This window comes from Bos mutus, chromosome 3, assembly GCF_027580195.1.
Source record: "Bos mutus isolate GX-2022 chromosome 3, NWIPB_WYAK_1.1, whole genome shotgun sequence".
Taxonomy (NCBI): Eukaryota; Metazoa; Chordata; class Mammalia; order Artiodactyla; family Bovidae; genus Bos; species Bos mutus.
Window position 1 is genome coordinate 92,317,604 of NC_091619.1, and position 12,999 is coordinate 92,330,602.

The window sequence follows — 12,999 nt, forward strand, 5'->3', positions numbered from 1 at the left end:
ACCAGATGCCATGATCTTCGTTTTCTGAATGTTGAGCTTTAAGTCAACTTTTTCACTCTCCACTTTCAATTTCATCAAGAGGCTTTTGAGTTCCTCTTCACTTTCTGCCATAAGGGTGGTGTCATCTGCATATCTGAGGTTATTGATATTTCTCCCTGCAATCTTGGTTCCAGCTTGTGTTTCTTCTAGTCCAGCGTTTCTCATGATGTATTCTGCATATAAGTTAAATAAACAGGGTGACAATATACAGCCTTGATGAACTCCTTTTCCTATTTGGAACCAGTCTGTTGTTCCATGTCCAGTTCTAACTGTTGCTTCCTGACCTGCATACAAATTTCTCAAGAGGCAGATCAGGTGGTCTGGTATTCCCATCTCTTTCAGAATTTTCCACAGTTTATTGTGATCCACACAGTCAAAGGCTTTGGCATAGTCAATAAAGCAGAAATAGATGTTTTTCTGGAACTCTCTTGCTTTTTCCATGATCCAGCAGATGTTGGCAATTTGATCTCTGGTTTCTCTGCCTTTTCTAAAACCAGCTTGAACATCAGGAAGTTCACGGTTCACATAATAGCCTGTGGAATTGTACTTCTCTGTGTAATTTGTTTTAAGCTTTTTTGAAATGTTAATCATATCTCCAGGAAATTTCTTCTGCTTTTTCTTAAGTGATCTGTATAAATGCTTGATAAGTGTTGATTTCCTTCTCTTCTGGAAGGATTAGGGACTTTTGTTTTTCCTGTGAAGTAAGCACTGAGGTCTACCTAAGTGGTCCTCCAAGAAGTTGTAGGGGAAGAAGTGGGAAACAGAAGGAAAGCCTTTAGTAGTAAAGGTTTGAAATAGTGTAGAGAATGATTTAGGTATACTTAAGAAATACTAAAGAGAGAAGTTATGAGTTCTTGAGCATGAAAATTGTGTAAGTAAAGCATTATTTTAAGATTAAGCAGCTGCTGCTGCTAAGTTGCTTCAGTGGTGTCCGACTCTGTGCGGTCGACCCCATAGACGGCAGCCCGCCAGGCTCCCCCGTCCCTGGGATTCTCTAGGCAAGAACACTGGAGTGGGTTGCCATTTCCTTCTCCGTAAGATTAAGCTAGTAGTAGCAATGGCGCCCCACTCCAGTACTCTTGCCTGGAGAATCCCATGGACGAAGGAGCCTGGTGGGCTGCAGTCCATGGGGTCGCTAGAAGACGGACACAACTGAGCGACTTCACTTTCACTTTTCACTTTCGTGCATTGGAAAAGGAAATGGCAACCCACTCCAGTGTTCTTGCCTGGAGAATCCCAGGGATGGGGAGCCTGGTGGGCTGCCATCTATAGGGTTGCACGGAGTCAGACACGACTGACGTGACTTAGCAGCTGCAGCAGCAGCAGCAGCAGCAGCAGCTTAATCAGTAGTAGCTAAGATCACAGGATGAGGCAAGACTGTTTTAAGAGGTAATTATAATTGTGTATTGACTGGTGTAGTGTTTCTCTAATTGATGTGTTCCCCTGTTCACTCTTTTTTGCTTTCCTCTTATTAACCCAGTGTTTGCTAGGCTGAAAGTTTAGAATCCAGAGTTCAAGTCTGTTTTGCTCACTCACAGCTTCTCAGATAGTATTTGTGGAATGTATAAATGCCCATATGCCAGACATTTTCACGGAACTCCTGGGAATAGTCTGCTGGAAACTTTTAAAATCAAATTTGTATCCTGGCCAATTTTTTAAAAAAATAACTCAATTTTCAGAGGAAACAAGTATGAATAGGCAGGTTACAGAGAAAAAAATGTGTTGTACAAATAATAATAATAATATGAATAGTGATATTGTAGTATGTTTAATTCATATAAAAGCTTGTGGCAGTTGGCATATAATAAGCATTCAGATATTAGCCATTATTCTTTTAATATGTTCACAGTTATTAAATGATATTTACAGCACTGTAATAGCAAAAAAATTGGCAATAACTTTATAGTCCATTCTTTGGCTAAAAATTGTTACACCATTCTACAGTGAAAACAGTATATAGCTATAAGAATAGATGGTTTTATATATCAATATGGAGAAATGTCCCATGGTTTACTATTGAATGAAAAAAGCCAGTTGCAAACCAAAAGATATTGTACAATTCCATTTTTAGAAAGAAAAATACCCCGGAAAACAACACTTCACATTATATATTTACCTAAAATATAATTTTCTGTGTTTAGATATGCACAGAAATGATATTAAGCAAGCTCATTTCTAGAGAAAAGTAGAGATTTGACTTGAGTTGTTTACTTTTTAGTAATTAAAAAAGATTGATCAATAGACAAAGTATTATTTGTTTCTTGAAGGAAATTTAGATAAGAAAAAATTTTAATTTCCTACAATTATTCCATCCAGCACTAACCACTGGCAATGTTTTTTATAACCTTATTTCTTTTTTGCTATGCAGTTGTAATTTATAGTTTTAAAATGGTATAATACTATATTTAACAAATGTGTGAACATTTTTTTGTTGTGCTTTTCAATGTTTTGTGTAGTTAGAAGTTCAAGGTATAGATATATCATAATTTAATCATTAGCATTTTATAGTTTAGATTGTCAGATTTAACTTAGAAATCTGTTTATTCTCAACTGAATCCTTTGGTGTAGACTCAATCATAATGGATTTGATAGATATGTAGGATAACTCTTGGTGATCTGGCTTTTTTTCTGGGATATTCTTTAATCGGGAGAACTGGCAGACAAGAAGATGGTTTGTTCTGGGACTTCCACTCTGACATAGGTCTTATATTCATACTGGTTCCTAGAATGAAGTCAGTCATTAAGCCTATCCAACTCAAAGGAAACTGAGTAGATTATAATCCCTTTCTAGTGTGTGTGTATTTCTCTCTCTCTCTTTTTTTTTTTTTTTTGTGGCAGGGATGATGGGCTTAGTTATATGGTTGGACTGGAATTAATTTGCAGAAAGGTTGGAAATTGATTGTAGTTTGAAAAGTTCACCTGGTACACTAGAGATGTGTTTATAGAAGTTTTATATTTTCATTACCACCACCACCGATGATCTTAATTCTCCTAATAATAACTGGTATTTGTTGGATTCTTACTAGGTACTAAAAAATTTATATAATATCTCATTTAATCTTTATAGTAACCCTATTCTAAAAATATGCTACTGAGCAAGTACTGAGCACTAACTAGACTATAAATGAATTGTATTCTCTCATTTGGTTCCTTCTAAGCAAAGCTGACTGTGGCTCAGATCATGAACTCCTTATTGCCAAATTCAGACTTAAATTGAAGAAAGTAAGGAAAACCATTAGACCATTCAGGTATGACCTAAATCAAATCCCTTATGATTATACAGTGGAAGTGAGAAATAGATTTAAGGGACTGGATCTGATAGAGTGCCTGATGAACTATGGACAGAGGTTTGTGACATTGTACAGGAGACAGGGATCAAGACCATCCCCATGGAAAAGAAATGCAAAAAAGCAAAATGGCTGTCTGAGGAGGCCTTATAAATAGGTGTGAAAAGAAGAGAAGCGAAAAGCAAGGGAGAAAAGGAAAGATATAAGCATCTGAATGCAGAGTTCCAAAGAATAGCAAGAAGAAATAAGAAAGCCTTCCTCAGTGATCAATGCAAAGAAATAGAGGAAAACAACAGAATGCGAAAGACTAGAGATCTCTTCAAGAAAATTAGAGATGCCAAGGGAACATTTCATGCAAAGATGGGCTCAATAAAGGACAGAAATGGTATGGACCTAACAGAAGCAGAAGATATTAAGAAGAGGTGGCAGGAATACACAGAAGAACTGTACAAAGAAGATCTTCACGACCCAGATAATCCCTATGGTGTGATCACTCACCTAGAGCCAGGCATCCTGGAATGTGAAGTGAAGTGGGCCTTAGGAAGCATCACTATGAACAAAGCTAGTGGAGATGGTGGCATTCCAGTTGAGCTATTTCAAATCCTGAAAGATGATGCTGTGAAAGTGCTGCAACTCAATATGCCAGCAAATTTGGAAACCTCAGCAGTGGCCACAGGACTGGAAAAGGTCCGTTTTCATTCCAGTCCCAAAGAAAGGCAATGCCAAAGAATGCTCAAACTACGGCACAATTGCACTCATCTCACACGCTAGTAAAGTAATGCTCAAAATTCTCCAAGGTAGGCTTCAGCAATACGTGAACCGTGAACTCCCTGATGTTCAAGCTGGTTTTAGAAAAGGCAGAGGAACCAGAGATCAAATTGCCAACATCCGCTGGATCGTGGAAAAAGCAAGAGAGTTCCAGAAAAGCATCTATTTCTGCTTTATTGACTATGCCAAAGCCTTTGACTGTGTGGATCACAATAAACTGTGGAAAATTCTTCTAGAGATGGGAATACCAGACCACCTGACCTGCCTCTTGAGAAACCTATATGCAGGTCAGGAAGCAACAGTTAGAACTGGACATGGAACAACAGACTGGTTCCAAATAGGAAAAGTACGTCAAGGCTGTATATTGTCACCCTGCTTATTTAACTTATATGCAGAGTTCATCGTGAGAAACGCTGGGTTGGAAGAAGCACAAGCTGGAATCAAGACTGCCGGGAGAAATATCAATAACCTCAGATATGCAGATGACACCACCCTTATGGCAGAAAGTGAAGAGGAACTAAAAAGCCTCTTGATGAAAGTGAAAAAGGAGAGTGAAAAAGACCTACTTCAGTCTTTTAATTCTTTTTCTTTTTTTGGTCATACTGCAGAATTTGGGGGATCTTAGTTCCCCAACCAGAAATCTAACCTGAGTCTGACAGTGAAAGCACCAATTCTTAACCACTGAACTGCTGGGGAAGTTCCTACTTCAGTCTTTATAGTCAGTACGGGAACCATGAGAGGGTGAAACCAAATTGAGGTAGACAGGTTGAATAAGTTAAAGGGAGAGAGGTTTTCTTAGACGTCTTAGAAGAGCCTTACTCCTCCAAAAATTTATACACAGTCAACACACACACACATAAATAGAGACTACATGGTTTAGTTGGGAGGTAATGACAAGTTATATATTTCATGGTTATCTTCCCAAGTACCCTTTTTGACCTGTAATGATTTAGCACTATCTAGGTCTAGAAATAGCAATGTAAGACTAGAACCTGAGTGGCTAATTATTTTATCTGTGTATATGAAAATGAGGTCTTCAAAGTTATATAATATACTATGGTACGGCCAGGAGATAATTTATTTGCATGTTTTTCTCTATGTGGAAATTTGGATGATTTCCAGCTTTTCTCTATCATGAATGTTGCTGCAGTGAACATTGTTACATATCTTTGTGCATGTGTGTGACTATTTCTGTGAGACATCTAGAAATGTAATCACTGGGGTAAAAGGTATACAGAGTTATCATTGTTAAGAAAATAGGTTTGCCATATACTACAAAAATACTATACCCACTGAGACTCATAAGCAAGCACGTGAGAATACCCTGTTTGTATATATTTTTAAACTTATTTTTATTTGTTTTTGTTTTATGCTCTTATTGATTTGAAGGAACTCATATCTTGTTACAGGCTTCCCTGGTGGCTCAGATGGTAAAGAATCTGCCTGCAATGCAGGAGACTTGGGTTCAATCCCTGGGTTGGAAAGATCCCCTGGAGAAGGGAATGGCAACTCACTCCAGTATTCTTGCCTGGGAAATCCCATGTACATAGGAGCCTGGTGGGCTACAGTGCATGGGGTCACAAAGGGTGTCTGACACGACTGAGGGACTGACACTTCTTTTGTATATTGTTATCCTCTTCTCTAAGTATACAGTTTTCTGTTAGATTTAGTTTATGATGTTTTGTTTTAGAAGAATTTTAAGTTAGAATATAGTGAAATCTCCCCCAAAACAATAATTTTGTATCTTATTTAGCATAAATTTTCTTCACCCCAATATTATAACAGTATTTTCTCATAATTACTTTTAAGACTTTTTTTCTTTTGCTCTATAAGCTATTGAATTTATATGTGTTAGGTGTAAGGTAGAAATGGCTATTTTATCTCCCTAAAGAATTACCTGTTGTTTCAAAATCATTTATTGAATCATAGTAAACAGTGTTACAATGATATTATAAGCAGTGCTCTGTTTCTAGAACCTGTTTTCTTAAATTGATCTGTCGGTATTCTTGTTCTAGTATACTCTTTAATTTTAATTGCTTTAAAAGATTATATTTCATAATTAGTAAGGCAGTTCCCGTCATGTTTTCCCTTTTGAAAAAGTTCTTGGCGTATTTTTTTTTTTGTCCATATGAATTTTAGAATCATTATGCCAAGTTACCCTGTAGTGCAGTGGTAAAAATCCATATGCAATGCAGGAGGTACAAGAGATGCAGGTTCAATCCCTGGGTTGGGGAGATGCCCTGGAATAGGGAGTGGCAACCTGTTTCTGTATTCTTGTCTGGAAAATTCCATGGACAGAAGAGCCTGTGGGGGGCTATAGCCCATGGGACTGCAAAGAGTCAGACACAACAGAGCTTAGCGCAGTCTCAACAGCTAGTTACACACACACACACATACACACACACACAAATACAAACTTATTGGGCTTTTAAAATTGGAATTGCCTTGAATTTATAGGCTAATTTGGGGGAATAATTTATATCTTTGTAATACTTGATGTTCCCATTCCAGCTGCATGGTATGACTAGTCAAGTCTGTTATCTTCTCATGTAAAGTTTTCTAGTTTTCTGTTGTTGGATGAGGAACAGATTGGCTTCTGGTGCCATGCTACTTGGGCTCAATCCCTGCTAAACTTAGGCAAATAAAAATCCTTTTTTTGTGTGCTTTAGTTTCCTCATCCGTAAATTGGGAATAACAACTCATTAGGGTTATTATGAAGATTAAATGGATTAAGATATATAAGTTATTACATAAAATGTGAGTGGTTATTGGATGTACTATAGTTTCTTTTGCTTTTATGAATAGAATCTTTTACTTAAATCTCATTTTAATTGATTAGCTTTGGTCTATAGGAAATTTGTGATTTTTTTTTTTATGGTTCTTGATTTTGGATGCTTTGCTGAACACTTTTTTTACTCATTTTTTAAAAATTCTTTTGCATTCTGTAGTTAATCATATACTTTTGCAGTGAATTGTTTTAGCTTTCAATATTTTAGCCTTATAGTTCTTTCTTGTTTATTTATATTGTGGATTTGTTTTCATTTGCTAGCACTTCTAATACAGTGTTGAATAAGTGATGATGAAGAGCATTTTGTCCATGACTGTCTTTAAATAGATTTGATGTTTGATTTATAGAAGTTAATTCTCTCTTGAATTTAACCCTTAGAAGTTAATTCAAGCTAAGGGTTGTATGTGTTTGTGTGTGTACTTAATTTGTTAAGGAGTGGGTTTTGGATTGTCATTATTTTTTATTATACAAACAATGTGTTTTATTATTACAAAAGATTGAAAAATATGTAGAAACTATAGTGTAAAGCATTAAAGTTCTTGTATCTTGTTCTAATTTTATTCTCTCTCCATATATATATATATGTATATATATTACTATCACATTTGGTTTGTGTCCTTTTAGTTCTTTTGCTACACCTTTATGTACATTTAGGGCTTTTACCGACTTCCTTGGTGGCTCAGATGGTAAAAGCGTCTGCCTACAATGTGGGAGACCCGGGTTCGATCCCTGAATTGGGGCGATCCCCTGGAGAAGGCAATGGCAACCTACTCCAGTACTCTTGCCTGGAAAATCCCATGGACAGAGAAGCCTACAGTCCATGGGATTGCAAAGAGTCGAACACAACTGAGTGACTTCACTTTCGCTTTCATAGCTCAATTGGTAAAGAATCTGCCTGCAGTGCAGGAAACCCGGGTTTGATTCCTGGGTTGGGAAGATCCCCTGGAGAAAGGAAAGGCTACCCACTCTAGTATGCTTGGGCTTCCCTTGTGGCTCAGCTGGTGAAGATCTGCCTGCAGTGCGGGAGACGTGGGTTAGATCCCTGGGTTGGGAAGATCCCCTGGAGAAGGGAAAGGCTACCCACTCCAGTATTCTGGCCTGGAGAATTCCATGGACTGGATAGTCCATGGGGTCGCAAAAAGTTGGACATGACGGAGCGACTTTCACTCACTTCACTTATGTACATTTAATGTATATTTGTGTACATTTTTGTGTATGTGTGTACACATAGTTTTATTTATTTTATAGAACTACCTGATATTTTGTTTCACTTGGCACATTAAATACCTATTATATATCAGGCCCCCTTTGGGCATTGGCATTCTGCTCATTCAGCAAATGTTTCTTAAATGTTTCCTAAGTGCCAGGCAATGACTTAGGTGCTAGAAATATAGCTATGAAGAAAAAGAAAAGCCTGTCCTCAGAGCTAATTTTCTAAAGGTGCAGACAGAAAATTTAAAAATGAAACAAAACCAAAACCAGAAAAAAGCATGATAAATGATGTGAAAAAAAGTTAAAACAGTATAAAAGAGGATAGGGATTGTTGTTCAGTCGCTAAGTCCTGTCTGACTCTTTTTGACCCCATGAACTGCAGCTCGCCAGGTTTCCCTGTCCTTCACTATCTCCCTGAGTTTGCTCCAATTCATGTCCATTGTGTTGATGATGCCATCTAACCATCTCATTCACTGTCGCCCCCTTCTCTTACCTTGGATCTTTTCCAGCATTAGGATCTTTTTCAGTGAATCAGCTCTTTGTATCAGGTGACCAAAGTATTGAGCTTCAACTTCAGCATCAGTCCTTCCAATGAATATTCAGGGTTGATTGCCTTTAGGATGGACTGATTTGATCTTACAGTCCAAGGGACTCTTAAGAGTCTCTCTAACACCACAGTTTGAAAGCATCAATTTTTTGGCACTCAGACTTGTGGTCCACCTCTTGTATCCATATATGGCTACTGGAAAAATCATCGTTTTGACTATGCAGACCTTTTTCAGCAAAGTGATTTCTCTGCCTTTTAATATGCTAAGTTGGTCATTGCTTTTCTTCCAAGGAGCAAGTTTCTTTTAATTTTGTAGTTGCAGTCACCATCCACAGTGATTTTGGAGTACAAGAAAATAAAATCTGTCACTGTTTCCACTTTTCCCACATCTGTTTGCTGTGAAGTGATGGGACTGGATGCCATGACCTTCGTTTTTTGAATGTTGAGCTTTAAGCCAGCTTTTTCACTCTTCTCTTTCACCCTTATCGAGAGGCTCTGTAGTTCCTCTTTGCTTTGTGCTGTCACAGTGGTGTCATCTGAATATCCGAGGTTGTTGATATTTCTCCCAGCAATCTTAATTCCAGCTTGTGAGTCATCCAACCCAGCATTTTGCATGGTATACTCTGCATATAAGTTAAGTAAACAAAGTGATAATATACAGCCTTGTTGTACTCCTTTCCCAGTTTTGAACTAGTCTGTTGTTCCCATGTAAGGTTCTAACTATTGCTTTTTGTCCTGCATCCGGATTTCTCAAGAGACAGGTGAAGTTATCTGGTATTCCATTTTCCAGTTTGTTATGATCCACACAGTCAAAGGCTTTAGTGTAGACAGTGAAGCAGATGTTTTCCTGGAATTCCCTTGGTTTTCCTATGATCCAGTGGATGTTGGCAGTTTGATCTCTGGTTCCTCTGCCCTTTCTAAATCCAGTTTGTACATCTGGAAGTTCTTGGTTCACATACTGTTGAAACCTAGCTTGAAGGATTTTGAGCATCACCTTGCTAGCATGTGAAATGCGTGCAATGGTGCGATAGTTTGAACATTCTTTGGCATTGCCTTGCTTTGGGATTGGAATGAAAACTGACCCTTTCCAGTCCTGTGGCCACTGCTGAGTTTTCCACATTTGCTGGCATATTGAGTTCAGCTCTTTAAAAGCATCATCTTTTAGGATTTGAAATAGCTCAACTGGAACTCCATCACCTCCACTAGCTTTGTTTGTAGTGATGCTTTGTAAGTCCCACTTGACTTTGCACTCCAGGTTGTCTGGCTCTAGGTGAGTGATCACACCATTGTGGTTATCTGGGTCATGAAGATCTTTTTTCTATAGTTCTTCTGTGTATTCTTGCCACCTCCTCTTAATCTCTCCTGCTTCTGTTAGGTCCATACCTTTCTATTTTTATTGTGCCCATCTTTGCATGAAATATTCCCTTGGTATCTCTGATCTTCTTGAAGAGATAGATCTCTAATCTTTCCCATTCTGTTGTTTTCCTCTGTTTCTTTGCATTGATCACTGAGGAAGACTTTATCTCTTCTTGTTATTCTTTGGAACTCTGCATTCAGATGTTTTTTTTTTTTTTTTCTCCTTTGTCTTTAGGTTATCTTCTTTTCTCAGCTATTTGTAAGGCCTCCTCAGACAACCATTTTGCCTTTTTGCATTTCTGTTTCTTGGGGATGGTGTTCATCACTGCCTCCTGTACAATGCCACGAACCTCCATCCATAGTTCTTCAGGCCCTCTATCAGATCTAATCCCTTGAATCTGTTTGTCACTTCCACTGTATAATCATAAGGGATTTGATTTAGGTCATACCTGAATGGTCTAGTGGTTTTCCCTACTTTCTTCAATTTAAGTCTGAATCTGGCAATAAGGAGTTCATGATCTGAGCCGCAGTCAGCTCCTGGTCTTGTTTTTGCTGACTGTATAGAGCTTCTCCATCTTTGGCTGCAAGGAGTATAATCAATCTGATTTCGGTATTGACCATCTGGTGATGTCCATGTGTAGAGTCTTCTCTTGTGTTGTTGGAAGAGGGTGTTCTCTTGGCAAACTCTGATAGCCTTTGCCCTGCTTCATTTTGTGCCCCAAGGTCAAATTTGCCTGTTATTCCAGGTATCTCTTGACTTCCTACTTTTGCATTCCAGTCCCCTATGATGAAAAGGACATTGCTTTGGGGTGTTAATTCTAGAAGATCTTGTAGGTCTTCATAGAACTGTTCAACTTCAGCTTCTTCAGCATTACTGCTTGGGGCATAGACTTGGATTACTGTGATATTGAATGGTTTGCCTTGGAAACGAACAGAGATCATTCTATCATTTTTGAGATTGCACCCAAATACTGCATTTTGGACTCTTTGTTGACATGAGGGCTACTCCATTTCTTCTAAGAGATTCTTGCCCACAGTAGTAGATATAATGGTCATCTGAATTAAATTCACCCATTCCAGTCCATTTTAGTTCACTGATTCCTAAAATGTCGATCTTCACTCTTGCCGTCTCCTGTTTGACCACTTTCAATTTATCTTGATTCACGGACCTAACATTCCAGGTTCCTATGCAATATTGCACTTTACAGCATCGAACTTGACTTCCATCACTAGTCACATCCACAACTCGGCGTTGTTTTCACTTTGGCTGCGTCTTGTCTTTCTTTCTGGAGTTATTTCTCCACTGTTCTCCAGTAGCATATTGGGCACCTACCAACCTGGGGAGTTCATCTTTCAGTGTCATAGTATAATGAAGAGCTGACTTGAATGTTTTGTGATTTTTTTTTTTTTTTCATTTTTTATTTTTTAGGTACATCAAATTACGAAATGGCTTGCAGGCACTTTTGATTTCAGACCTAAGTAATATGGAAGGTAAAATGGGTGATGCAACAGATGATGAAGAGGAAGAAGAGGAGGAAGAAGAAGATGATGATGATGATGACGACGATGACGATGATGATGATGAAGATTCTGGAGCAGAAATAGAAGATGATGATGAAGAAGGTTTTGATGATGAAGATGAATTTGAAGATGATGATGATGAACATGATGATGATCTTGACGCTGAGGATAATGAGTTGGAAGAATTAGAAGAGAGGGCAGAAGCTAGAAAGAAAACCACTGAAAAACAGGTGTGAGTCATGTCTGTTACATCTTTTTCTAATTTGGGAATTCTTTGTAATAAGTTCCAAACTTATGTTTTGTCTCTTACTGGCAAATAGGAAGTATATATCTGTTGATCTTCAGTCAGAGAATATTTATTCTATGTAAAGATTACATTTTAAAAAATATTTTCCTCTAGGGACTTCCTTGGTGGTTCAGTGGTTAGCAGTGGTTAAGACTCTGTTTCAAATGCTGGGAGCCTGGGTTTGATCCCTGGTCGGGGAATTAAGATCCCTCATGCTAGAATGTGTGGCCAAAAAATTTAGGGAAAAAAAAGCTTATTTTTGCTGTATTGTAAAAGTGACAAATGCTCATTATAGAAGCTAATGGAAAATAAAAACAAAAATATAAAAGTTGCCCATAACCGTAACTCTCAGAGATAATCACTGGGTGTATTTGACAACATATTTTAAAAACAAATGCCTGGAGCTGTGAATCTGCAAAGTTCTTAGCGTGAGATAGAGGAATAAGAGAATGCGTTATCCTTGGAGAGACTGGAAAAAGCATAAGAGAAGAACAAGTGTAGTGTAGAATTCTTACATAGGCCTGTGTTTCTGAGAATCCTCATGGGTGATTTCTATGTAAGTAACTGAATGTGATTTGTATTTTTATGGGGAAGCATCAGTGGTCCAAATAATTAATAAGTAATTTGGAAGAATTGAAATAGAAATGGGGAGTTGAACTTAGTTAGTGAAACATATTAATAACAGTAGGTGAATAGATAAGTACTGGTTGATAGAAATAATATTCCTCTCTGGATATTTTTTAAAGAATGCTTCCATTTTGAAGTAGAAAATACCAATATTGGAGTATAATATTCTGGAGCCATTATAGTGGAATTGACCAGCAAATGTTTGTTAAAGCTAGTATCTTAAATATTGGTAATATATTCAACATGGTATCATTCTCAAAAAAATGAATTAGAGTTCAGATTATTAACACTAAAATCTAAAAGATCACATGTATAACACTATAAAATCAGCCCTCAAAATGTGACAGTTTGAAATGTAAGTAGTAGATATGTCTTAGATAAATTGATAGGTACTCTTCTGGAAAAAAAAAATTTTTTTAAAGAAGATTGTGCCTGTTGTTTCACTTAGGTGTTGAAGGGGTTGAGTCATGTTTAAAGAAACTATTCCCTCTTGCTATTCAGATTATAATTGATGCCTGTTTTGGCAGAGCAAGATAGGCCAAGTGATTTTAGCTTGGAAGGCTTTGGG

At 37.6% G+C, this 12,999-nt stretch overlaps 1 protein-coding gene across 2 annotated transcripts in view; it reads left to right on the forward strand.

The window, feature by feature from the left end:
- The window catches only part of NRDC (nardilysin convertase), a 97,203-nt gene that overhangs the window by 9,302 nt on the left and 74,902 nt on the right, over window positions 1-12,999 (forward strand). For both annotated transcript variants that reach the window (XM_005894727.2, XM_005894728.3), the window contains exon 2: window positions 11,427-11,748. In XM_005894727.2, the coding sequence (XP_005894789.1) occupies window positions 11,427-11,748 (322 nt within the window). The remainder of the gene's footprint in view (window positions 1-11,426; window positions 11,749-12,999) is intronic.